Source organism: Paroedura picta, chromosome 1, assembly GCF_049243985.1.
Source record: "Paroedura picta isolate Pp20150507F chromosome 1, Ppicta_v3.0, whole genome shotgun sequence".
Classification (NCBI taxonomy): Eukaryota; Metazoa; Chordata; class Lepidosauria; order Squamata; family Gekkonidae; genus Paroedura; species Paroedura picta.
Genome location: NC_135369.1, coordinates 123,402,343 through 123,429,514, shown reverse-complemented (window position 1 = coordinate 123,429,514; position 27,172 = coordinate 123,402,343). Strand labels below are relative to the sequence as shown.

At 42.1% G+C, this 27,172-nt stretch overlaps 1 protein-coding gene and 1 long non-coding RNA gene across 10 annotated transcripts in view; one reads left to right on the top strand and one right to left on the bottom strand.

The window, feature by feature from the left end:
• Positions 1-27,172, top strand: part of LOC143819972 (uncharacterized) — a 103,666-nt gene that overhangs the window by 22,592 nt on the left and 53,902 nt on the right. For all 8 annotated transcript variants that reach the window (XM_077302310.1, XM_077302283.1, XM_077302324.1 and 5 more), the window contains 13 exons: positions 4,798-4,950; positions 5,566-5,667; positions 6,425-6,583; positions 8,962-9,071; positions 13,182-13,320; positions 13,887-14,090; positions 16,169-16,361; positions 17,946-18,073; positions 19,098-19,298; positions 21,541-21,662; positions 22,220-22,448; positions 24,707-24,909; positions 26,722-26,877. In XM_077302310.1, the coding sequence (XP_077158425.1) occupies positions 4,798-4,950; positions 5,566-5,667; positions 6,425-6,583; positions 8,962-9,071; positions 13,182-13,320; positions 13,887-14,090; positions 16,169-16,361; positions 17,946-18,073; positions 19,098-19,298; positions 21,541-21,662; positions 22,220-22,448; positions 24,707-24,909; positions 26,722-26,877 (2,099 nt within the window). The remainder of the gene's footprint in view (positions 1-4,797; positions 4,951-5,565; positions 5,668-6,424; positions 6,584-8,961; positions 9,072-13,181; positions 13,321-13,886; positions 14,091-16,168; positions 16,362-17,945; positions 18,074-19,097; positions 19,299-21,540; positions 21,663-22,219; positions 22,449-24,706; positions 24,910-26,721; positions 26,878-27,172) is intronic.
• LOC143820091 (uncharacterized) lies at positions 677-11,402 on the bottom strand. 2 transcript variants are annotated; one of them, XR_013225237.1, is made up of 4 exons: positions 11,101-11,402; positions 5,915-6,092; positions 4,015-4,209; positions 677-1,637 (listed from the first exon to the last, which is right to left on the bottom strand). It is a non-coding gene; the product is annotated as an uncharacterized LOC143820091 (long non-coding RNA). The 2 variants fall into 2 exon arrangements; XR_013225242.1 differs by lacking the exon at positions 4,015-4,209.

Here is a 27,172-nt window from a genome sequence, read left to right as displayed (position 1 = left end):
ATCCCCAAAAGTGGAGCAACGAATATGCATTAAATCGTCCAGGCAAAGCAAAAAAAAAAAAATTCCCACCAGTTAACACACTATACATGCCTCTCTAACCCCCCCCCCCAAAAAAAAAGATCAGGAACAAGATAGCTTCAAGGCTAATGATTCCAAAGGGAGTTGCATTTAAAAAAAGCACTATGGATCTATGATTAGATGCATAGGCGTCTAAATGGAGAAGTTTTACTTAAAAAAAATAGCTTGCAATGCACGCCCTTTCAAACAGGGAGAAAGGTGGTTGGCTGCCCGGCTTGATTGACAGGCGGAGGAGAGTTGCAAATATAGTGCGTTCCTCTCCTCCGCCATTTCAAGCCAGCATGCAGAGTGCCCAAAAGCATGAGAAGGTGACAGAGGGACGGGAGAGAGTCAGGAGGTGAGGCATGGCTGGAGGTGCGTTATTTAATAGCGTTATGCCATGGTGCTGGTGTAACGCTATTTTTTTCAATGTGCAGAAATGCCCTTAGGATAAGATGCGGGTCTCATAGCTTTTCCTTCTGACATTTTTGTGTTTCATTTTCTGTTGCTGATTTTAAGCTGCCTTTCTCTATAGAGGATGCTTTATTGTTGTGAGGAGCAATATAACTGGCGATGGGCCCTACACATCTAAGAAATGCTAATAATTATGGCAGAAACATGGCACTTTGGATTTTTATTGTCTTAATTGTTTCCTGTGTTCGATCTTGTTTTAAGAAAATTTACTGCAAGCCGCTTTGAATGTTACTTACTTACCTTTTTTTTAATTATTAAAAAAACTTTCTTCCTTTCAGAGTTTAAGGTGGATTACAGCATAGATCAAACACAGAAAACAAAACCCATTCAAAACATTTAAAAAACAAGATTTTAAAATCACAATTCAGGATTGCTAATACACTTTAACTAAATGCAGTCCTAAATAAAATGTCTTCAGCTATCTCCTAAAGATAAAAAATCAGGGGGCTAGGTACACCTCCCTGGGGAAATTGTTCCAGTATCATGGGCTGCCACTGAAAAGGTCCTCTTTCATTTATCAACCAAATAAGCTTCTTCAATTGATGGGACTCTCCTTGTGTTCTTAGTTCCCAAGCCATTCTTTCAGATATCCTGGTCCCAAACCATGTAGAACTTTGAAGGACAAAACAAACATCTTGAATCGGTCTCAGGAGTAAATTGGTAGCCATTGTACATGCTGTCATATTGGGTGACATGCTCCTGATAGCTGGCCCCAACCAGTAGAATAGCCACAGTATTCTGTACTGGCTGCAGCCTCCAAACACTCTTCAAAGGAGAACACACTGCAATAGTTCTAGTAATGGATCACTGTGCTAGATCTGACTGACCAAGGAAGTTACACAATTGATGCACCATGTGAAGTTGAGCTAAAGCATTCTGAATCACTGCAGCCCCCTGGTTTCCAACTGTGTCAAGGAACAATCTCAAACAGTGAACCTGGCTTTGTGAGTTTTGGCTTGTTCACCCTCATCCAGCCCATCCAGACGCCAAGCGCTAGTTGAGAACATCAGTAGTATTCTTGGAAATAGGTGAAATAGGAAGATCATGTATTATCCATAGATTGGCAACACCGTAGTCTGAATGTCCTGATGATATTCTAGCAGCTTCTGTAGAGATTAAATAACATGGGGAAAAATAATATGGCCATGTTTCATCTAATAATGAATACCACCAGACAAGGATATCCCATTATAGCATATTATCTTCTTTTATATGACTACTGGGCCAGAGTATATCTTGTACAATGGGTTACTCTTTCCTTTGTTGCCATGGAAAATTCATGACTAAGAACCAAACTCTAAAAAAATTATTTCAGTACAAATATAATTCATCTTATAACCATCTTCTCTTTGAATCTCCCATTTCTGCAGTCCCCCAAAAGATAACAGGGATAAGTGTGATCAAAAGGGAGTCCTATTCAGTCCTATTTTAACCAGTAAGCTGGAGAGCATCAGGGTTTCAAGATCCTTCAGTTACTTCCCATGCCCAGAGAATAATTGTGTGTGGAAGAGAAGTCATGATAAAAGCTCCCGACCTGGTCCGTGCTGTCTAAAGGCTACAATTCCGGCTCAGGACTTGAGCACGAATGGCTGTGCACTATAAGAGAGGGAATGATAGAATTTGGAGCTGCATGCACAGTAAGTTGTGTAATTAGCCTCCAACATAAATAGTACTCCAGAGGAGGAAGAATGAAAATTCCTATGCTGACTAGCTGAATTCCTTTTCTTATTCACTCTTGTTTCCTGTCTTTGTTGAATAGGATGTAGAGGCAATAGTACCTCCAAATTCTTGTTTCCCTTATGTATGTCACATTCAGCACTTTTAACTGTTTCTAACATTAAGTACATTAAGAGAAATTATTGCACATACCTCTACTTTATCATGTTTCACTGTCCTACTGATTGGCACAGAGGCTATAAGTTTGCTTTAGAATAATAGAATCGTAGAGTTCAAAGGGGTGATACAGGCCATCCAGTCCAATCCTCTGCTCAATGCAAGATCAGTCTAAAACATACATGATAAGTATCTGCCAGCTGCTGCTTAAAGACTGCCAGTTGGAGAGAGCCCACCATCTTCTTAGGCAGCCTATTCCACTGCTGAACTACTCTGAGTAAAAAAGTTTTCCTGATATCTAGCTAGTACCATTCTACATGTAGTTTAAAACCATTACCATGGGTCCTATCCTTTGCTGCCAACAAGAACCGCTCTCTGCCCTCCTCCAAGTGACAAAGACCTCCTCTTCTTCAGCTTGAACATTTCCAAGTCTTTCAGGCTTTCCTCATAGGGCTTGGATCCCAGGCCCCTGATCATTCTATCACTCTCCTCTGCACCCTCTCAATTTTGTCCACACCCTTTTTGAAGCGAAGCCTCTAGAACTGTACACAGTACTCCAGGTGGGGTCTTACCAATGCGGTATACAGTGGGATTATGATGTTTTGTGATGTTGATATGATGCCTCTGTTGATACAGTCCAAGACTTTTTTACTGCTGCTTCACACTGTCTGCTCATACTTAGCTTGCAGTCCACAGTACCCCAAGATCTTGTTCGCACACATTGCTACCCAGAAGCGTATCTCCCATCCAGAAGAAGAAGAGTTGGTTCTTATATGCTGCTTTTCTCTACCCAAAGGAGTCTCAAAGTGGCTTACATTCGCCTTCCCTTTCCTCTCCCCACAACAGGCACCCTATAAGGTAGGGGAGGCTGAGAGAGCCTTGATATTACCGCTCCGTTAGAACAGCTTTATCAGTACTGTGGCAAGCCCAAGGTCACCCAGTTGTTGCATGAGTGGGAGCGCAGAATTAAACCTGGATCACCAGATTAGAAGTCCACATTCCTAACCACTACAGCAAGCTGGCTGTCTTCACCAAGCTGACTCTGTGATCCAATTTCCATGCTTCTCATTTTTGTGACTCACAAACTCTGCACATATCTTTATTGAATTGCAATCTTGTTCTCATTTGCCCATTTTTCCAGCTTGTTCAGATCTCATTGAACTCTATCTCTGTCTTTGCTACTCCTCCCAATTTGGTGTCATCTGCAAATTTAATGAGCAGTCCCTTCACCCCCTCATCCAGATCAATGATAAAAATATTGACAAAGATCAGCCCTGTGGCACTCTACTGTTGACCTCCCTCCAATCTGATGATTGACAACTACTCTTTGGGTGCAGTTTTCTAACCAATTCCCCCCCCTCATCTACCCAAATATCCAGTCTGCAGTCCTTCAGTTTACCCATCAGAACATCATGGGGAACTTTGTCAAAAGCCTTACTGAAATCCAGGTAAACAATATCAACTGAGCTTCCACAATCTATTAAGACCATCACTCAAGATGGAAACCAGGTTGGTCTGGCGGAACCTGTTGGAAACAAATCCATGCTCACATCCCCAAATCAATAAATTGTCCTTTAGATGTTTGCACAGTGCCCCCATTAAAATCTAGTTAAATTATCTTCCCTGCAATTGAGGTGATGTTATACTCACTGGCCTGTAGTTTCTCAGGTAATCACTCCTCCTTTTTTTTGAAGACTGGGATAACAAGAGGTCCTAAAGATGTTGGACAAGGGTTCCACAAGTTCTCCAGAAATTTCTTTGAGCATACTTGGGTGCACAACATCCAGCCCAGGGGATTTGAACTCATCCATTGCAGCCAGATGCCTCTCGACAATTTCTCTGCTTCTAGATGGCAGCAGGAGAATTAATTATTTAGCAACCCCCCCCCCAAGTCTAAAGCCCTTTCCACCCAGATTATATAAACTTTCAGACTTAACCTGGGCCATTTCCTGCTCCTTCTCCTCTTTTTTCCTTTTAACTGACTCAGCTGCTCTCAACGTAATTGAATTTCAGTGTTGGGTTTAGTGGTAATTAAGTGGAAATGGTTTTCTTTGAGAGCCAGTTTCTTTGAGAGCCAGTTTGGTGTAGTGGTTAGGAGTGCGGACTTCTAATCTGGCACGCCGGGTTCGATTCTGCACTCCCCCACATGCAACCAGCTGGGTGACCTTGGGCTCGCCACGGTACTGATAAAACTGTTCTGACCGGGCAGTGATATCAGCGCTCTCTCAGCCCCACCCACCTCACAGGGTGTCTGTTGTGGGGAGAGGAATGGGAAGGAGACTGTAAGCCGCTTTGAGCCTCCTTCGGGTAGGGAAAAGCGGCATATAAGAACCAACTCTTCTTCTTCTTTGCATTGTTCATAATGCAACATTTAATGGAAATTGTATTTCTTCTATAACTTGGTGGGCCTCTTTCTCTACATATGATGACTAGGTCACACAGAAGTTTCACAGCATCTTCAATAAACAGCAGACAATGAGAACATTTCCTATTTATGATTCTGGAACACCAGGATTAGAAACTTGGGGTACATTAGACCCCAAAATGGTGTTGAAAAAAAGAGCCAATTGGATTCCTTTTATAAAGGTAAATACAAATGTACTGGGATTTATAAGAAGAATAAATTGTTTAATAAGATCCAAATAAGATTCTAGCAAGTTGTATTTGAGTCTCTGACATCCCAAAATGCACCCTGAATAGTACTCAATACTGAATCACTGTGTACTTGTATTAAATGGAAGTGAATGTTATATTCTTAATCCAAAAGGTCTCATGTGCAGAAACCGTTTGCTTCCCTATGACTTCATACAAACCTATGATGGGCACTGTTATGTCTGATGGATCTCATCAAATATTTGGGCAGAGGAGCATGACAGTGCCTGGTTTCAGCCCCCAATTGATCATTTATACTGTCAGGGAGAATAAGCACCAGTCAGGTAAGGGTGGTGGGAAAGATAGTCACTTAAGTGATTTGCCCAGAACACTCTGAAGTAGTCCTCTCTGTTCTAATCTCCCCCTCCCCCCCCTCCCCCCAGCCCCCTTTTGAAAGCACTGGAGCCAATCTAAGCGGGCCACCTGCACTTTGAGCATGGCTCCTCTGCACTGATCACTGGAGAAGGAAGTGGTACTTTCTGTGTTTCCGTTTTATTCAAAAAATATATATATATGTAGCACTTCTGAGTTCTTCTTTTGGTTAAACAGATTAAACCCAAAAAAGACCCATGGCAAGAAAAACTTATCATGAAATTGAAACAATGGAACAAAGTAGATGAATTGCTACAGCTTCAGTCAAAGTTTTTAGAGGTAAATAGCATAGAATTCTTTTTTCATTGCAACCTCTTTGTGAATGGAAAATACTACTTTAACAAACTTTGTGTCAGATTTATGGTGAATCGAAAGTGGCATGCACACAATTTATCCCAAGGAGCTTTTAAAAAGTTTAAGTGAAAAAGCAACTAAGAGTGTATTAAAACGAAGTTCAGAAATAGAAAAGATCATAAAACAGGGAAAGGCCCTGTGGACACTCACTCCAGCCTCCTTATATACTCACCATAAAATGATGTTTCCCTTGAACATTCTTCTTAGCCATCCTATACCTGCAATACTATTATATATTTATTTAATACTGCTTGTATGGGTGTGTGGGCTTCTCTTTAACTTCATTCATGCCTAATGTTCCTGTAATTTTGTCCTTTCTTCAGTGCACATGAACAGTGCTCTCCCTATTCCTGGAAAAATTGAAATGTTTTATTGACATGCAAGTCTTGGAGATGTTACTTGTGTGTTTTTCCTTATTCAATATCCTTTTGGATCTCTCCCCCCTCCCACATGGCCTAGTACCTGAAAGATATGCCCAAAAAGGTTTTTGTAAACATAGATCGGTATCATTTTTCATATATAGACAGAATTTCACTTGTAGCTGGGAGAAAAGGAAAAGTCTGAGTAAAGGAAGCTGCTACGCTTTTAAAACAAAATGTGTACTTGATCCATATTTATATTCTATTTCAACTGGAGTTTGCATTAATGCACATCTAAACATGCTGGTATAATTTGAAACTAGGTTTCCCATGTGAAGCAGGCAACAGAGGCCCTCCAGAAGCACGCAGCAGCAGTAACAGAGATGAAACCAATGACACCAACTTCTTTTATGACTTCTTTTAACTTAGAACAATACGATGAAATCTGGAAGAATATTTATGGCTGCCCAGAACTCTCACTGGTAATATCATTTGAAGGATTGCTATAATTTGCAATACATGTATGACTTGATGCCAATTTTGTAACTCTTCCTCTGAACCTAGTGTGCAGCTCTGAACTGTTCAGTGTTCCAAAATACAGGCTGTCAAATACAGGCTGTCTCTCCAAGTTGTTCCCGGTATTTTAACTTTTGTGAGAGATTCTACTACCGAATGGTTAAAAAATGATTATGGATGTGCAAACTGAAACAGAAACAGCATACCTTTTATCCAGCTTAAAATCACAAAGCAATGAGCTAGCATTTGACCTTTACTGACCTCTCCCTCAGGCTGAATATTAAAGAACAACAACAGAAAGGGAAGGAAGCGGGAGAGAAATGATGTTGATAAAACAGTGTGCTGGGAGGTCAGCCTGCTTTATATTACAGTCTAAAACAGATCTGGGAATCTGTTCACCAACTATTTCAGCTGCAAAAGACTGGCACTGCTATCCCTCTGGACTTTGCAGCTTAATTTTGTTAAATTCTTTCGAGTTCCGAAAACCACAGCTTGCACCACTGCACACGGGACAAAGAAGGCATAGCTACCGTCCCTTGGGAAATGTAACAGCAGAAATAAACCCCCAAATAGTGGTTTTATATTAGGGGGAAATGGAAGTTAATTTTAGATCACATACTAGGCACAGATCCAGTGTCATGTGCGAAAGTGGAAGGCTCTCCTGCAGGCGCATCAAGGAAACCACTGGCTTCTTCCAGTTCCCCTTGTCCACTTGCATGGAAGTCCAGGGTGTCCCTGATGACTGGGGAGTGCAAGGGATCATTAGCACATGGAAGCTAATTTTAGATACTAATTTTTAAAGAGGAATTTAACAGATTGAAAAGATTTACATTTCAATTTCAGGCTCAGTTACAGAAGAGAGATAACTTTAGCAATACTGGTGGGTGATCTGCAACTACAGATCAGTTCTTTGTATACTCTTGACTGTGGACAGCTGCCTTTTCAATATGTCTGATCATCCATTCTTCAGGATCATGTAAAGCAGTGGTCCCCAATCTTTTTATCACCGGGGACCAATCAATGCATGACAATTTTAGAATCATAGAATCATAGAATCATAGAGTTGGAAGGGGCCATACAGGCCATCTAGTCCAACCCCCTGCTCAACGCAGGACTAGCCCTAAGCATCCTAAAGCATCCAAGAAAAGTGTGTATCCAACCTTTGCTTGAAGACTTCCAGTGAGGGGGAGCTCACCACCTCCTTAGGCAGCCTATTCCACTGCTGAACTACTCTGACTGTGAAAAACATTTTCCTGATATCTAGCCTATATCGTTGTACTTGAAGTTTAAACCCATTACTGCGTGTCCTCTCCTCTGCAGCCAGCAGAAACAGCATCCTGCCCTCCTCCAAGTGACAACCTTTCAAATACTTAAAGAGGGCTATCATGTCCCCTCTCAACCTCCTTTTCTCCAGCCTGAACATTCCCAAGTCCCTCAACCTATCTTCATAGGGCTTGGTCCCTTGGCCCCAGATCATCTTCGTTGCTCTCCTCTGTACCCTTTCAATTTTATCGACGTCCTTCTTGAAGTGAGGCCTCCTTTTTTACTGAGGCTTGGGGGGATAGTCTTTTGCTGAGGGACGTCGTCTCCTGAGCCCCTGCTCCATTTGCTTTCCTGCTGGCGCCCCTGACTTCCCACCACCTGCTGGGAGGTGCTGCCACACTGAGGGGGAGCCCCAGCCATGGCGGCTGTCGGAGAGCACAAAAGGTGAACCGGCGGCAGAGTGGCAGGGCAGCCCCTGAGGCAGCAGCCGGGGAGGAGGACGAGGAGGAGTGGCGGCCCGGTACCAACTGATCTATGGACCGGTCCCGGTCTCCGGACCAGGGGTTGGGGACCACTGATGTAAAGTACCTACTTAGAATCTCAGGGAAGGCTTTTTAATTGATTTGTTTTAGAGACTAACAGAATGGCCATTGTTATCCTCTTAGGATTTGTTATATGGGGTTCAGCGGGGGGGGGGGTCAGTCTTGCACTAGTATTGTTTAATGTATGAAGCCACTGAACGAGATCATCTCTAGCTTCAGAATAGGCTGTGATCAGCACATAAGTTTTGTTTCATTAACTAAACATCCAGGTGCCGCTCTCTCTGCTTTAAATCAGTGCCCAGCAGTAGTAGTACAAAGAATGCTGATGAATAAACTGAACTGACAGCTATGCTAAGCAAGCCACAAAAATAAGCTTATTTTGTCCAGAGTACATGAGCTACGTTACCTTAGTGGATCACAAGTGACTGTAGACTTTGTAAAATACTTGCTCATAATTCTGTATTCACATAAGAATGGCTAATGAAAGCTGTGTGTGTGTGTGTGTCTAACCCTAATCACCAGTTATTGAACCTGAACAGGACCAAACAAGTGATGATAATAATCTCAATGTGACAATCGGTGACAAGAATGTAGAAAATGCTAACCATAGTAAATATTCAGCATTGTCAAGCAAAAAGAAAGACCAGAGGTAATTAACATATCTGCCTCTCTGTGCATTAACATTTACTTTTTATGTTGAAGAAATATGTGTGTATTCATAAAACTATAGAACTATAGAGTTGAAAGGGGACATACAGGCCACCTAGTCCAACCCCCTGATCAATGCAGGATCAGCCTAAAACATCCAGGATAAGTATCTGTCCAGCCACTGCTTGAAGACTGCCAGTGAGGGGGAGCTCACCACCTCCTTAGTCCACTGCTGAACTATTTATTTATTTTTATTTTATTTATCATACTTATATACCGCCCTCCCCGGAGGCTCAGGGCGGTTTACATAATAATAAGGAACAATACATAAAACGGTCTATAAAAACATGTGAATAACCTTATAATAATAACTAATAGTTGTAACCAGATAACAGTGTAACAGTACAATATAACAGTATAACAATGTAACAGTACAAACAGGTCCAGGGCTTATGGGTGGAATTCTGAGGGGGGGACGGAGGGGAGCAGGGGGCCTTTGGTCGCTGTTGATTACGTCTGGTATCAGCCAAATGCCTGGCGGAAGAGCTCCTTTTTGCAGGCCCTGTGGAACTGTTTAACTGTTTAAACTACTCTGAATGTGAATTCCCACCCACCCCGAAATTTAGCCAGTACTGTTCTACACTTAGTTTAAAGCCATTACTGTGGATCCTATCCTCTGCTGCCAACAGGAACCATTCTTTGCCCTCTCCCAAGTGTAAGGTGACCAGATTTTAACATTGGTAAAGCGGGACACCATTGACTGGGGGGTTCTTGATTAAAAATTTGGTCTATATGGAGCAACAAAAGGTTTCATAGAATGCATAGAATGCAAAAATAGTATTGTAATATATATATTTTTAATTTCAACATAAGTACAATTTGCCAAGTACCTCCAGATGTCCCTCCAAAAGTGGGACAATCTGGTCACCTTACCCAAGTGACAATCTTTGAGAACATGTTTAACTCTGATGCTCCCAGCATGGTGCAGTGGTTAAGAGCAGCGGACTCTCATCTGGAGAACTGAGTTTGATTTTCCATTACTCCCCATGCAGCTAGTTGGGTGACCTTTGGCTAGTCATGGTTTTCTTAGGGCTGTTCTTGCATAGCAGCTGTATTGGAGTTCTCTCAGCCCCACCTACCTCACAAGATGTCTGTTGTGGGAAGAGGAAGGGAAAGGTGTTTGTTAGTCGCTCTGGGACTCCTTTGGGTAGTGAAAAATGGGATATAATATACCAGCTCTTCTTCTCTTCTCATGTAATAATGAAAAGTATATGAAAAGCAAGAACCAGGGGATTGAATTGCGTGCTTTCTGTGGCACGAGATCCGCAGTCTGAAGTTCTTAGGGGAGAGCTCATTCATCTGCACCCTTCAGAGAAGATCTTGTATAAAAGAATTATACCTCATTATGGCTTATAGGATAAAACACAGATTGAGAAAACCTCAATACACAGAATAAGATAAAATGAAAACAGAAGTTAAATAACACAAAACATACATACAGATAGTGGGTCTGCATCAATAAACACACATAAGAGGTAGTGAAAATAGAAATGCTTCAAGACAGATTCCTCAACAATATTGTAGCCCACAAATAATTTGTTTAGTTGGAGTCCTAAATAAAATTTAAAAATTGAATGTAGAGGTAAGAAAAAATATCCAAGATTGCTATAATCCATGCAACATTTATAGCTCTGCTTTCTCTAGCAATGATCCTATCTTCAAGGGAGGATTTAAACAAATCTCTAAGAAGGAACTTCTTTGCTTTTTAACCAAGGGAACTTCCTGTTTTTAATCTTTTCAGCTATACTAATTCTGTATATGACAAGCAGTTATCAGTTTTCATCACTGTGCCTGAGTATCTGAGTTCACAACCCCACCAACTTACAAAGAGCCCAAGACTTGCAGTATCTTAGATATGTTTATAATAAATACATAACATTAGCTGCAAGTACAGCAGAAACTCCAGGTCTCTCAATATCACGCACATTTTAGAAAAGTATTTTATAATAATATATAAACAAGAGACTTACAAGGAATTGTGGGAGTCGTTTCATTTCCCCCCTCCAATATTTCCTCATTCTCTTCTTCCCTGAAAGCTCTCATAGTCTTTTTCTTTTTCTGATTCCTTCTCTGCTTCCCATTCACTTAGGACAGGCATCCTTCCGGCAGGGCCTGGGGCTCTCCTGGAATTGCAACTGATCTCCCGACTACAGAGATCACTTCCACTGAAGGAAATGGCAGCACTGATGAGCAGCTTCTATGGCATACCATGGACAACAAATCTCTGCTGAGCTTCCTCTCCTTCAAAAATTCCATCTCTGAAAACCCCACCAATAATGACTGGATTTTAAATAATATATTATTGCATAACCTTGTACTGGATTTTAAATATCGTGAGCTACCCTGAGCCTCCAGGGAAGAGTGACATATAAATACAAGAATAAATAAATCTCCAGGAATATCACAAGGCAACCAGCCAACCCAACATACCTTCATCTTCATAATCTCTCCTTTCTTCCCTCCCCCTGGCAGCTTCTACCTGGGAAAACTCTGGAACAGGTCTGTGAAGCCAGCTCCCAGGCCTAGTTGCACAGTGGGGAACACACAAGGACACACATGGACCCATTTCCCACTGTATCCCACTCTCCACACTATTTTCTCTTTCCCTCCTCCTGGCAGCTCCCACATACGCTTCTCTTTCCCTTCTTTTGTCTCTCCTTCCTCCTCATTAACCAACCTTTCTTTTTTCTGCCTCCCCAGTCTTCAGCTTTATTTATTTTTGATTTACTTTATTTATAATAGGAACCCAAGGCAGCTTACATCATTCTCCTGTCCATTTTATCCTCACAATAACTATGTGAATTAGATTTAGCTGAGAGAGATTGACTGTTCCAAGGTCACCCAGGCTTCTATGCTAGAGTCAGAATGTAAGCCTTGGTCACTCAGATCTTCACTCAGTTATACCACACACGTTCTCAGCTTTTCCTACTTACCTCCCACTAGTAGCCTTATCAAATCATACAGATGAGTTATATAATGAATCCTGCCAGGTCTGCCAAGTCTAACAGGTCATATAGGCTAAGACTGGACCCAGTGAATTATATTACCAGGTAACGTGTTGCCAGGTAGTTGCTGCTGGACCTGGCTGTGCTCCCTCCCACTAGGAGGGAGGACAAACTAGTCCTGGGAAGCCAAACTAGTCCTGGAAATGGTGCTTCCCCTTGCCTTTCACTGACAGAAACCTAGGCTTGACTGCTGACAGTGTTATTGTTGCCTAGCAACCTTTACAAATAACCACAGAATGCATTCATTCATACAATACTGTTACTGCTTCTATTATTTGGTTTCTCCCCCCAAGATTTCATATTTTTCTGCAAACCTGAGACTTTTCTTAGGTTTGTAAAAAGATCTGTCTTGTCTGCTCATGGCTCCAGATTTAAGTATCCACAGATAGGGCCATTTTGAGAATTATATATATCCTCAGGTAGTTTTCAGGAGCTGCACTGGGCATTCACACTTGGGACTGTACAGCCCTGTACATTCATGCCGCTCACCTCATTCCAGCTAATGGACTATTAGTCAACAGCTAATGGTTGAAGCATGGTCCCACTTATTCCTGTTCCCTATGTATGTCATACCAGTTGTCTGGAATATCTGAAATCCCCTGTAATATTCATCTTGCACTAAGATTTGGGAAAGTTTGGCTTTCCTAGTATTCTCTTTCCACTCACACTGTAAACTAGAGTTGTCAGAGATGGTTCCATAATCTCCTTCAGTACAAATGCAGAGGGAGAAGCTGCCACTGCTGAGCTTCCTGGATTCACATTGGTCATCGTGCTTTCTTTCCTGTCAAACAGAAACCATTTACTTCAGCAGCTGGGGAAGCTGACCAGTAGTGGTGGCTATGTACATGTATATGTGAGCACGTATGTCTACATACTCATCCGCTGTGTATACTGGAATAAGTATTGTGGGGTTTCCCATATGCGTATCTTCCATGAGCACTTCAATTCTTGAAAGCAAATATAAAGGGATGCTTTAATTCATACTTAGCCTAGAAATCTCTTTCAGAACAGTGATGTAATTAAATTTTCTCCTCCTTGGAAAACAGATATGATTACACAACCACCTTACAGCTGCTGGGGTTACATGAGGGCATGGAAGAAGTCAGCAGCAAGGACCTTATCATGACGAAAGGGGCCTACCTGTCTCTCCTTTATTTGCGTCATTTAAGAATCAGAGAATTGCAGGTAAACAAAGTCTCATAACCATGTGCAAGTTATGTTATTTAGGGAGGCAGATTTATTTATCATATGGGAGAGTTACACACAGGAACCAATATGGAACCAACCTCATGCACAACAACTGCTAGCTGTGACAGATAAAAAACCCACCTAAAACACGCACAAAATAAATTAACATTAATAAAGAAACATGCAAATACCCCCTAAAAGATAAAACAAAGGGGAGGGCAGGGGAATTGCTGCAAGGAGAAAAGGAGGAGGAAAGAGGCGAGGCCCCAATGAGCAGGCAAATTTAAAGGGGCCAGCAGCCTGCCCCCTCACAGCATGCAGGGCAGACCATGACCACGGTTACAGCAGGCAGCTGCCAGTCCCCCACTGAGACCTCTTCTGGCCCTGGAGTCCCCTGTGGCTACAAACAGCGGCTTTGCTGGGTTTTGGCCATGCTTGGCAGGCTGCACCACAATCATATTCAGGACCTGGTATTTTGCCCCATTTAAACAACCAGTCTGCACAACTGCCAAAGAGATCCATGGTCAGTGTTAGATACACATAATTCTCTGATTTTTTGCCAGCGCATTTGCTTAGGAATCCTCAACTACTTCAGATCCATTGAAAGAACACTCACAATCAGTACCTCAGGTCTGACCTTGAGTGCAGGTAATCTGGTATCCACTGCTGAAGATCCTTGTTGGGTAAATGCAGCTAAAGGAGGTATTGGTGCCTTTGGAGGTCTTGGCTCCCATTGGTACATGCATTACACGCCAGCTGACTATAAGGTGAGGCATTCAGTAACTTTATAAATTGTCTTCTTCTATGTCCAGACAAATAAATGTCTGGACTTTCCTATTTGAACTATAGCATTACATCTCCTAGGAGTTCCCCATTCTCTTTCAGGATGTACAAGTTCTGCATAGTTAAACTGAATTTGCTTAAGTGTGAAGATGAAAGACCATATTTCTTCTGAGGAAGTATATTTTGGACTTACTGCTCTCTTCATGCAAAACCATGTTTTCGCACCTGCCAGCATGCATGTGGTCTTGACCAGTGTGGCAAGCACAAAAACAATCTCTAGCCAGCTTCCTGGACCCCAGTTTTTCTGAACCATTAAACGTGTTTGATTCTATAGATTAGCCAGTCTTTCAACATTCTACTAGAAACTTGATTCAGGTAGGGTAGCCATGTTGGTCTGAAGCAGCAGAACAAATTTAGAGTCCAGTGGCATCTTTAAGACCAACAAAGTTTATTCAAGGTGTGAGCTTTCGTGTGCACACACATGCACACGGAAGCTCATATCCTGAATAAAACTTTGTTGGTCTTAAAGGTGCTATTGGACTACTAGAAACTTGTTTAATTCAGGTTGGCTGTGACAAAATAGATACCTTCTTATTCTAAACCTCAGGGCAATTTAAATCATAATGGTAATGAAAGGAATACCCAAAAGGTGGAAGGCTCCAGGGCAGATGATAACCAAAGAGGTCCTTATCTGGTGTAATTGAATGCCTTCTTTAATGTTTGGGAGCTAACTTTTGTAAGGTGCTGAGCAAACCCCAGAAGACTGAACGTGGCCTTTCAAATTCTGGCCCCCAAAACTGCAAGGCCAACTTTGGCAAGTTTCTACTATATAATGTGTGATTAATCCTAGATCTGCAAAATGATAATTCTGCTGTCTGACTTAACTCTTTATCTGCTGGGAACTATATCTCTTTCTTACATGGCTCCCATATTTTCCTGTTCCTTCCGCATGCTTGCTTGCTTGCTGATTCCTGGGAAAAGTCTTAGTTTTCTAATGTTTAAAATAAGTCACATTGGGTCCAAATAGTGTCAAGATGCAAATTAAATTTAATCTCAAGACTTTGTTGTTCCGCCTGTTTTGAAAAACAGCCAACGTTTGTTGGGTGATGTCTCCAGCTGCATGTTGTAAGGATAAAATTAATGTGATGCTGTTGTTCTGTGATTGGAATTCCAAACATGATGTATGCCCCTAAAATGAAGCTAGGAGGTAATTTGGATTGTGGCCAGAACATGCCCAAGGATTCTTTTTCAACTGTAGAAAATGGGGGGCAGGGAGGAGGAAGGAAAAGGCAACTATTTCCAGCACTGTAGCCCTAGCCACTTGTTTAGAGCCAAAAGACATATCCAGAGTTGCTTTCACAGAAATCCAGCATTATATGAAGTCTGGTCCTGAGAGGAGACACAGCATATTGTGACTATAGTATTTTAGTTCTGAAAGAAGAGCAATTTCAACAAATGTTATGTCCACTTGCAATGTCTGCATATTATAAAAACTTATTTGGGGTGGGCCCTTTGGCTATTTCTTACTAGTGCAAAGGTCCTTCCAGCATAGCAGTGGGACAATTTTTTACCAAATTTTGGGGAAGGGGGATGGATTCACCAGTTTGAGGAGGAGGTGGATTTCCACAGTATGTGCCCATTCCCTGGAGAAAACCCTAGTTTGCCTGCCCTCCAGATTCCCTTCTGTTAAGGTAGACATGCAGAGGAGGTTTCCTGCTGCAGTTCTGAAATGGAGATTCACGGAGGCAGAGCTGCTCCTTCAGTTTCCCTGGCCATTTAAAGTTCTAAATGTCACCTATCTTTTGAATTTTGCTGAAAAACAAACAAGCAATCCACAAAGGTTAAACAATAATCGAGTTATATAAAGTTCATGATGGACATCTGTAAGAATCCCTGCCTCCATATTCTGCATCAGTTATAATCTAAACATTTTTCAAATGCAGACTATGTAGAGCCCCACTTTTGCAAACACATTGTTGTTTCTATATGGCAAAAAGGTTACAGGCACTATAATACTTTTTGAGATTTGTTTCAGCACTCTTTTTTATTGGTCACTATACAGGTTCACAGTTTGCAATTTATGGAATTTGCAGAGATGGAAAATCATGATGATTTTTACACCACAGAAGAGGCATACATTCACACACAGGATCAGCGAGGGGCTTATGTGATGTACGATGTTGCTCTCCAGGATCTGAAAGACCTAGAGAAAGAGCTTTTGCTGGTGGCAACACAGTACATCGAAATGGAGAAGGGTAAGATGGCTGCATGATACCCTAGTTCTGCAGTATCTTCAGTACCGAAGGGGACAACATTCTGCTTGTCTGGTTCCTTTACTGTACTAACTCGTTAGGTTTCTTTAGCTTATGTGTGTGCGTGTAAAAATCTGCATCTTCTACTTTTATAAAAATAAATGTGGTTGTCAGGGTCTGTATGCATATAGATAGAACAGCCAATGAATTTCTCATGGATAAGATGTACGAAATAGGTAAACCAATGCCTTTATTAAGCCAGCTTTTGTAAGCATAAGATTTTGAGAACTCTCTCGGAAAAACTTGCCTCTATATACCTATGGCAATCAAGTATTTGCCATTTAAGAAGGATCTTAATTTAGTCTGTATTTACAGACAACAGCTTTCTTCAGAGAGTGACAAGTATTAATTTGGCAAGTGCAGGTTCCCAAATTTATATTGGCCATGGTAATGTGTCTAAGCAGGCACTGGTGGCATTTTGTAAGAGATAACTGGTAATGATTGCTTAACCCTTTCTGTACCTACTAGTTCTGCATGCAAACATATCTCAGCTGTGCTTGTTTCAGTCTGGACAGAAGTGAAAAGGGAGGGGTTACAGGAAGTTGGGTAACTTACAGATGGTTGTTTACCCCATTTTGGATGCTATTTGGGGGGAAAGTTTGCTTTCCACTTTCGTGCCTTCGGCCATTCCTCACCTTCTGCCTGTCTCACTTCTGACTGCCGCCTTTTTGTGCCCCTTACACACTGCATACCTGCTTGAAATGGCAGAAGAGAGCAATGTGCTTTACACACGACTCTCTTCTGCGTGTTAGTCAAGCCAGGCAACCAATCCCCTTTCTCAACCTTTTAAAGGGCCCACAAAGCCCACTATTTTCCACAACTGAGCGTCCTTTCGGCTTTGGCCCAGTCGCTTCATTCATTCTGGTGCTACTCATACTAGCCGTCTGCTCATCCCCAGTAGCATATTGGACACCTTCCGACCTGAGGGGCTTATCTTCTGGCGTCATATCGTTATGCCTTTTGAACTTGTCCATTGGGTTTTCATGGCAAAGATACTGGAGTGGTTTGCCATTTCCTTCTCCAGTGGATCACCTTTTGTCAGAGCTCTCAGCTATGACCTGTCCGTCTTTGGTGGCCCTGCACGGTATAGCTCATAGCTTCACTGAACTACGCAAGCCCCCTTGCCACGGCAAGGCAGCGATCCTTGAAGGTGGACCCTCTCTATACCCACTGTTAATCATTTTGGGAAGGGGCAAATCAATCTGCCCAAATTAGAGGAAAGCCATTCTGGATAAATTTAAATTAATTTTTTTTTAATCCCACTTCAACTGACATAACCCCTCCAGAAGTCTGGTGTAACCCTGGTTGGGAAATGCTGCCTTAGGGAGTTACTCTACTGAGTTATGGGGAAATTGAGGACGATAAAATATGATAAGGATATATATGTAGACTGTTGATTAGTTGTATGAAACAAGGAATATAGATATGGAGAACAAAGTAATTTGTTCATTGAAACAGACAACATCTACAAATGGGTATGATTGTTTCTGTGGAAGATATTGTTGTACGGTTCTTTTTCTTTCAAAGACCACATGGCATGCAGTGATTCTACTAAGAGTAACTATTCAGGATGGGCCCATGCATCTGTGGATCGATCTGCAATACTGCTTGACCTTTGGACTTGTGAAAAAACTTTCTTAGAAAATAAATGGCAGGTAACACGTATACTACCATATATTGGTTTTAAAATGAGTAATATGAGAAACTATATTACAGTCCATTTGATATAGTTGTACATGTATTGTAATGCACATGCAAGAAAACTACATTGACTACCTCTTGTTGTAAGCTAAGGATGGATGCTCAGAAAAATGGTTGGAGGAAAATGTTAATCTGCAGATTCTGTCTCCATTCCCTGCAAATATTCCACTCAAGATCACATTCTATTGTGACTGCCTTTGATTTAGTTCCAGTTGGATTGGAAGAGCTGTGCAAAAACCTACATACAACTATGTGTTTAATTTTGCCTGTGAAATTTCTAAAAAGTGTTACTCTGAGACTGCGTGATTTGCCAGTGAGTTCTTACCACTTTGAAATCTGAATGCAGACCCTGAATTTATGCCTGGCATTCTGCATTTGTGGTTTTCTCCAGCACCAATCAGGAGTCCATTTGTGGCATATATTTTGCACTTCTGTCAGGAGAGAGTCCCACCTCCTGTCCTGCCCTCCCCCCATTTTCTTAATCTGAGCATGAGCAATAATGCAATCATGCCCTAACACTTCAAGGAAGGTCACCAGGAATGGGGGGGGGGAAGATGGGGGGGCAGATTCAAACATGGGAGCCATAAATATCTGCCCATCCAGGTGAGTGTGGCCAGGCACCAAAATGTGCCTCCCACCAGCTTGTTCTCGCGTCATTTGAGGGAGGAAATGGAGGAGTAAACCAACTTGACTCTTGAACTTCCTCACTGGGTAAACGTGAATTCCCTCCCAGGGGAGGGGAAGGAACCTGGTTTTATGGGCGTTTTCATTATTTCTAAATCCAAGCTATTTATTCGTTTGCATTTTTATAATGGTTGGTGCAATGTGATAGGTAATATCTCATGCTGAAGTACAAACTTTGTAGGCATTTGTTTTCTATTGAGATATATTTGTTTTATTAGCAACTTGAATATAAAGCTTATTTTAAAAGAATGCAGCAATAAGCTACTTTTAAAAATGTTTTACATATTTCTTTAGCTTATAGATAGTTACTTTGAAGCTTATCATCATGCCTTAGATGCAGAAGAAAGATTTGCTTTGGCCCAAGCAATAACTGACATCATGTACAAACGTCCTCGATTTGATTTCCGCCTTGGCTATTTTGTGAACATCTATAAAGATGAGTGCATTTGCCTAAGGCATCACCTACAGCTCATCAAAGATGTACTGAACAAGCAGGTGAATATAATCTGATTTTTTTTTAATGTGTTTACGTTTAATCCTAGATAAGCCAAGCTTTGCAACTAGTTCTGAGTTCTAGGAAGGGCTCTGAAATTAGAATTTTAATTTATAATAAGTGATTTCCATGGTACCTACTTGAATTTCTGAAGCTTTATTTCTATAAGTAATGTAACTATGTAGCCATGGGGTGGAAATGGCACTGGTTGCCCTGACAGATGACCTCCAGATCCAGCTAGAGCAAGGCTGGTCGGCACTGCTCGTATTGCCTGACCTTATGGCAGCGTTTGACATGGCTGACCACAAGCTTTTAGCTCACTGCCTCACTAATACGGGAATCCTTTCTCCGGGGATATGGACAAAAGGTATCCATTGGACAGAGACAATCGCACTGCTGCCAATTCCCTTGTGGAGTGCTCAAGGGACAGTCTGCACTCCAATTTAACTAACATCTTTATGCACACTTTTGCCTAGCTGATTCACAAGTTTGGGCTCAGGTATCTTCCTGAGGGATAGCTGCCTGGATTCACCCGCTGAGTCTTTTGCAAAATGTCTGGAAGCAGCGGTGGAATGGCTCAAGCACAGTCATCTGAAACTCAACTGTTCAAAGATGGAGGTCTTGTAACTGAGAAGGAAGGAACCAAGTGAGGAAGCATGGTTGCCATGCTTCGATGGAGTGCAGCTGACTGTTGCACACTCAGCCAGCAATCTGGGCAAGACCTTAGATGGCTCCCTCTCTATGGAGATGCAGGTGGTGTTCTACTATCTTTGCCAAGCCAAGTTACTAGTGCCCTTCTTGACCCCGGAACACCTAGCCATGGTGAACCATGTGATGGTCATCTCTAGATTGGACTTCTGTAACTTAGTCTATGGGGCCTATCCTTATTCCTGCTCTGAAAACCATAACTGGTCCAGAACGCAGGAGCCAGGGTCCTCATGGGAACATCTTGGAGTCCCCATGTACAGCCTGTGGTTTGGCAACTGTACTGGTTTCCAGTTGAATTCTGGATTAGATTTAAGGTTTTGATATTCACCTTTAAAGCCATTTGCAGTCTGGGCCTGACATACTTGAGGGACTGCCTCTATGCCTATGCCCCCCTCAGAGCACTATGCTTGGCTAACTCCAACTGGCTAGTCATCTCTCCCCCCAAGGAAGCATGTCTGGCCTTATCCAGGGCCACAATGTTTTCTATCCTGGCCCCTGCATGGTGGAATGAGCTTTCCTCTGGGCCCTGTCAGAGCTCCCTTTGACAGGGACTGCAGAATTGTGGGGGTTCAGGAAGGGCCCTGATCTCTTCAGGGAACTTGTTCCACCAGGTGGGAGCCAGGACAGAAAAGGCTCTGGTCCTAGTTGAGGCTCAACATGCTTCTTTGGGGCCAGGGATCACCAGCCAGTTGGAAGTGACAGAGCATAGAGCTCTTTGGGGGTGTAGGCAGAGAGGCAGTCTCTCAGATATACTGGGCCCAGACCACGTAAAGCCTTGAAGATGATTACCAAAACCTTAAGCTTAAGCCAGAATTCAACTGGGTAGGCTGGATGTGGGACCTCCACAGTGTATTTGTGAGGATCTGATTGTGGCATTCTGGCCCAGTTGCAGTTTCTGGATCAAGGTTAAAGGTAGGCCTGCATAGAGCGAGTTGCAAAGTCTAGTCAAGAGGTGACAGTTGCATGGATTATTGTGGCTAGGAGTTCTGGGGGCAAGTAGGAAGCTAGTACCTTGGCTTGGCATAGATGGTAAAAGTCTGGCATGCTACTCTCATGACCTGTGCCTCCATAGAGAGGGAGGCATTGAGGATCACATCTAGGTTTCTGGCAGAGTAAGCTACTGATAGCTGCACCCCGTCAATGCTAGGTAGGTGCGCTTCCTCACTTGGACCCTTCCTGTCCAGCCACAGGACCTCCATCTTTGAAAGCCTGAGCTTCAGACAACTCTGCTTGAGCCACATCAGCACCACTTCCAGGCATCTAGCTAAGGTTTAAGGGGAGAATCAGGGTGGCCATCCAGCAGGAAGAAAAGCTGGGTGTCATCTGCCTATTGATGACATCCCAGCCCAAACTTCCATACCAACTGAGCAAGAGGGCACATGAAGATGTTAGATAGGACTGGAGAGAGGACCATTCCCTTAGGGACACCATGTGTGAGCAAATGGCGGCTTGATTATTGCTATTGAATATATTTTTAATTTCCAGAAATCATTTCATTTAATCTTAAATAATATTTTTGTTTGGTTGGATTTACAGATGGATAACCAGCGTAAATATAACCATAAGATTTGGCGTGATGATCCTAAAGATGGAATCAATCAATATGGCTTCCCCCCATATATCATTGCAAAACAATTAATTGCTGTGAATAACAGTCCGTGAGTAATGCCAGTCAGTCTTTCTGGCTAAATGTGCCATGTATGTTATAACAGTTTGGCTTTGCCATGTTTGTTTATAAGATTACTCTTTAATTAAAGCCACTCTGGACAAAATAAGCTGCTCAAACTGATTAACTGATTTAAAAAACTGCCATTACTCATGCCTGGATTTTGAAGAACAATCCAGCACTGGTATCTGGATGTTTTACCATGTGTTTACCAATACAATTATTTATGAATTAATACATATACATCCTCTTATTATATAACACTTCATAATCTATTTAACCTTATTGCAAGAAAAGAGTTATTGATTTTAATTTTTATGATAATTTACCTAATTTCAAGGTGACCTAGTTAGAATTATGAGCATATCACTCCATTTAACGATAAAGGACATCGTAAAAATATAATTTTTCTCCTTGGATTGCTTTATTCAGTTCCTTTATTTTGAGCTTGACTAGGATGATGATATGTCATCTCAAAAATGTGTCCTGCCATATTTAAAAGTGACGTTTTCCCTATCTTGTCATAATTTTTGTTATTGTTTTCTAAAGTCCAGCTCTGAAGAATATTTATTTGCTGGAGTTCCACCCCTCCCTTGGCCTTGTATCTTTAATTCCAAAAGCTTTGGATCACGTCCTCCAGGAATTCCAGCAAATCTGTAGGCCAAAAACTGCCAGTGATGTAATTAATCTGGAGAAACATGTACTGCAACTTGCACTGGATGAGTGGATGACCATGGAAAATCCAGAGTCTTTTTATGGCTCTCAGATTCAGAAAGATGTAAGTTTGCCTCCTATCTCCTAAACCTATGGCAGTCTCATATAATTAAGCAATTTGATAATTTGCAGCCCAAGACACAGATTGCAATGCTTGTAATAAGGAAACATTCCACCTAGTACAGTCATTTCAGCTATTTCATCAAGGAATTCACAGTAGCTACCTTGAGTCTGAGGAAACAAGGTGCGATGTAAACATCAGAAATAAATACATTGAAGTTGAACAGGATCCCTCTGTATAGTAGGGGCCCAACTTGGAACAGGTTATAGCAAATTAACAAATATGGGGTAAAATCCAGTTACTATCTTCCATTGAGCTAGTCATCTTCTGACAGGATAAAGCTTTCTCATTTAGTGGGTTAGGTGAGTTCATGGCTTTCCCTTGTAGACAAGGGGCATCAATGAACAAACTGAAAACAGTGGAGATCAAGCCACAACATTTGGTATTCATGTATACCCTGATTTTATTGAGGCTATATGATAATCCTTGGGTTTTTAACATTAATAAATATTAATACTAAATTTTTAAAATTGTGTTCTGCCCTACAGAGGCTTAAATTCATTTCCCTTATCTTGACCTTTTTGGGTCAGGATATTTTGATTTGGGTCAGGATATTTTGAAGCCACATCTTGTTGTCTAAAAGATCCTACCTGGTTAATTCATTTTATGAGCCCATCTTATGAAAAGCCTCATCACAAACAATGACTGGGCCATCCCCTACTAGCACCTGAGCACTGAGAATGTTAGCTAAGTGGCTGAACAAATGCCAGCCCCATTCTGGATAAGCCAATTGTACTGTGCTCATAAACGTTGTGTACCCAGATGACCAGTTTTGGAAAGAATGCTTGGAACACTCTTCAACAGAACCTTTCATGTTGGTTCTACCCACTGCAGATTTCAAGGGAATAAATATATAATAGACATCTAAAATTTGCTCCTGGACCTTGCATGCAAGGTTGATCCTCAGGGGGTGCTCACCACTGTCATATTTAGGTGGATCTCACAACTCCATCAGCTGATCTTTTCCCCAGACAGTGCTGGGCCCAGGCCACTCAACCCCCCACCACCAAAGGATCCATGATGGAAGGCCTGGGACAAAGGTTCCAACCACCAATGTGGGCAGAATACTCCACAGATTAATACTCATCCATGGTACCATGGCTGCTGGAAGAGTCCTGCTCCCTGAGAAGCCTGTGGGACTTAATATATTTTGCTCAACTCCTTTTGGTAGAGAGAGGCAGTTGTGGCATGCTGCCCCTCAAGGCACTGGACATATCAGCCTCAGCTGATGAATGTTGCTATCTCCTATCTTGTGGGTGGGAGATAGCAGCCCCCTCCCTCTGTTGGCTGCTGGAATGTTGTTTTGTTGATCAAACTGCTTCTCCCTTGTAGAAGAGCCATGTTGGTCACAGGCCTGAAAATCATGTAAGCCCATTGCTGGGTTAGGCACGTGTATAACGGCCAGTGGCACATTGTCCAGGGTTGTGTTTCTTCATACCTGATCCCACCAGGAGATGCCCTGTGCACTGCATGCTGTCCTAAAGTCAGGGCTTGGATGATGTCTTGCTCCCTTACAATTTCTTGGAAAGCATGTCCCTTGTTGGTTCCCATGGCAATGAGCTATGTCAGTCTGATGGCTGCCCCCTCACAGCGGCTTCCCGATGCTGTTGCCACGGCTGCACTCCTGACACTGGATTTTTTAAAAAGTTGGGGTTCTACAGTGATTCTATGAGGCCTAGGATGAGCTGTGCAGTCTGGGAGAGCAAGGCCAGGCCTCTGAAGCCTTCGGCTTTGTGCTCTGTGGGGAGCCACATGACATGTCCTTATCCTGCTCCTCAGCATCTGGGCTGAACAGACAGCCCAGGATAGAGATCAATACACCAGGGATGGCTGGGCGCCCTGTCCCAAATATGTGTCTCTCATGCTAGAGTCAAATGCTGCTGCCTGCCCTTCATCCAGCCATCTGGTCTACTGGATGCCAGATGCAATGGCCATCCTTGCTGCTTCCTTCCTTGGCCCCAGAGTCCACAAAGAGACATGTTGCTTGTGATGCTTTAAAATTCCCTACTGTGGGGTTATATCACTATTACTGAAATCTCACCCAACATTAAATGTTTAGCCTGAAACTGGTGACATAAGAATACTTCATTTGTCCTCAGCTTTATTTTCCAACAATGTAGGCAGGGTTTTTAAAAGTTACAGTGACAAAAATGTATTATTATTTTTCTTGCTTGTTTATAATTACTATGTTTTCCTAATAGTTGTTCATGGATGTTCTGGTTGAAGATCCTTCTCTTGTAAGAGAGATTGCAATGTCAGCACTGACATCTGTAACAGGGGGAGAAGAGAAGCAGGGCAAGGAGAAACAAGTGTTTGTCGTGAATGTTTTCTCAAGGCTTCTGGAAGTTTTAACTCTTCGTCATCGATTGATAGAAGCTGCAGTAGAGAGTGCACAGCTGGGCAGGTTAGAAGTGGGCCCTGAGTTTGACAATTACAGAAATTTTGTGAAGAAATACTGATAAGCATTTTTCATCATTTCCTTTGATCATTTGGGGTCTTTTTATTATAAATGTGCATGTCCAATTATCTGTTCCACAAAATATATTTCTGGTAAGGCCTTGGAGGAGGAGTGTGCCTCATGGCTTAAGTGCCACTCAGGACTTAACACCCACTCAGGGCGGCCTTCGGCCCCTGAGTGCCTCCTCCTCGAACCGGATTGCCTGTCTGTCCAGCGGCCAGCCAGTCGCCTTCCGTCCCCCACCCCTGACCACCCCCTCTTCCTTCCACTTCCCTCTGAGGCTCAGAGGCTGCAAAGCCCTGCTGCATGAGAGCTGCCCCTGCCGATGAGTTTCCTGCCTGGGGGCCTCCAGCCTGCAGCCTTTCCAGGTCCTGGGGGGAGGGAGAAGCCACCCACCCCAATCTAGATGCCCATTGTATTCCTGAATGCAACAGGCTTGCCCCCTAGTAATACTATAATTCTGGTGTGCTTTTATTTCTCTCTTTTCTTATATCCTCAACCAAAATGCCCCATACATACATACATCCAGACCTAGCATGACTTCGAGTTCCTATTTTGGTTCTTGTGCTTGTATTCTAAATCTTCAGTGCAGTGCTTCTGACTACAAGTTGGGTACTCTTACCCTTTTAAGTCTTGCAATTACTAATCATGTTTTGCAAACTGATGTTCTGCTTGGTTGACATTTATCAGACCAGGCAACTGGGACCAGAAGATGCTGTTGTGCTTACTGAGAATCTGATTATGTTAATCATTTGTTAGGTCTTGATGAGAAGCTGTGCTGCATTCCTGCCAGGTTAAATTTACTTAGGTTTTCATAAAAGCCACTGTAACTGATAGAACAATGTCCCGTCTCCCTATGCAGTTCTACAGTCTGATAATTACAATAATAATAATAATTATTAATTTTTAGACAGCCCTTCTCCAAATAGGTCTCAGGGCGGTTTACAACATAAACAGTTAAACACAATAAAACCCCCCTTGTTTTACGGAATGCACGGCTGCCTGCCAGACCCTGTCCTACAGTTCCCAAACAGGCACGCCAAGTGATATGTGTATTTAGATCTCCTTTTTAAAACGCCACCCTTTTCAGAATGTTCACTGGGAAGCTTGTAACTTGCAGTCCAAATATGATTCAAGTGGAGTTGGATTCATCTATTGCTATTCTGTAATTCTGTATTCTATATTCTAATCAACATTAAACAAATTTTAACATTTTGGACATTGCCAGAAGCAGCAATACTTTAGTGATACATTTATTTGTATATAGCCATAGGCCTTTACAAAATATAAAATACAAATTTATAACACTAAAATAGAATAAAAGAACTGTATAAAATTATAAAATTTAAGACCAAAGAACTGAAGCAACATACACGAGTACAAAGTGCAAGAGTATTAACAGTGTTGGCCCTTGTTTTCCTTGCAGCCAAAGCAAAAAGAGCGGTTTTATATGATACTTTAACAACTTGGTCAGATAAAAGATAGATTGTCTTTTCAGCAACAGAGGGCAGGTTTAAGCCCCTTAAAATCTCATTGAGGAATTTGGCCCTGGGTGGAGTGTGAAGTAAGCAGTCAAATATATAATGGGGTAAATCCTCCAGAGCTTGTGCACCACAGATACAAAAACGCTGGTAAGCAGCAATACTTGCTACATTCTTGATGACATTATTAGTAAGTAAAAATATGCAAATATTAATCCTGTTTTTAATGTAAACTATTATAATGGGTTTTGGAATATGTATGTTTCCTTTCCTGTAGATTGTACAAAGATTTTGGAGGAGAAATGGGTTTTGATGAATTCCATTTGTACTTAAGGCCTGTGTACTTTGAATTTGCAACTCACAAAGAGAAAGCAGATCAACCCCCACCAATATTCATTACTTCTCTTCTTGAGGATGACAAGGGTGTGGATAGGTAAGCTAGGAGTTTGTGGATATTTCAGTAATTTGTTTATATGCAGGTCTAGAGTAAGCTTAATGTGTCGAGATCTGAAGCACTGGAAAGTTATTCTTGTTTCCTTTTTGCATGACTGATATAAACACTTCATATAAAATTTGGATTATGGCATGGCAATCCATATCTTGTCCTTGCCAGAATCCAGTAGTTCAGCCTCTTCCTGTTCCCCAGGGAAACTCATTCCAGAAGTGCAACTAAGGCTTGAAAGGCAAGAGCTTTGGTCATTGGATGCTTGGTAGGGTAATATGCTGTG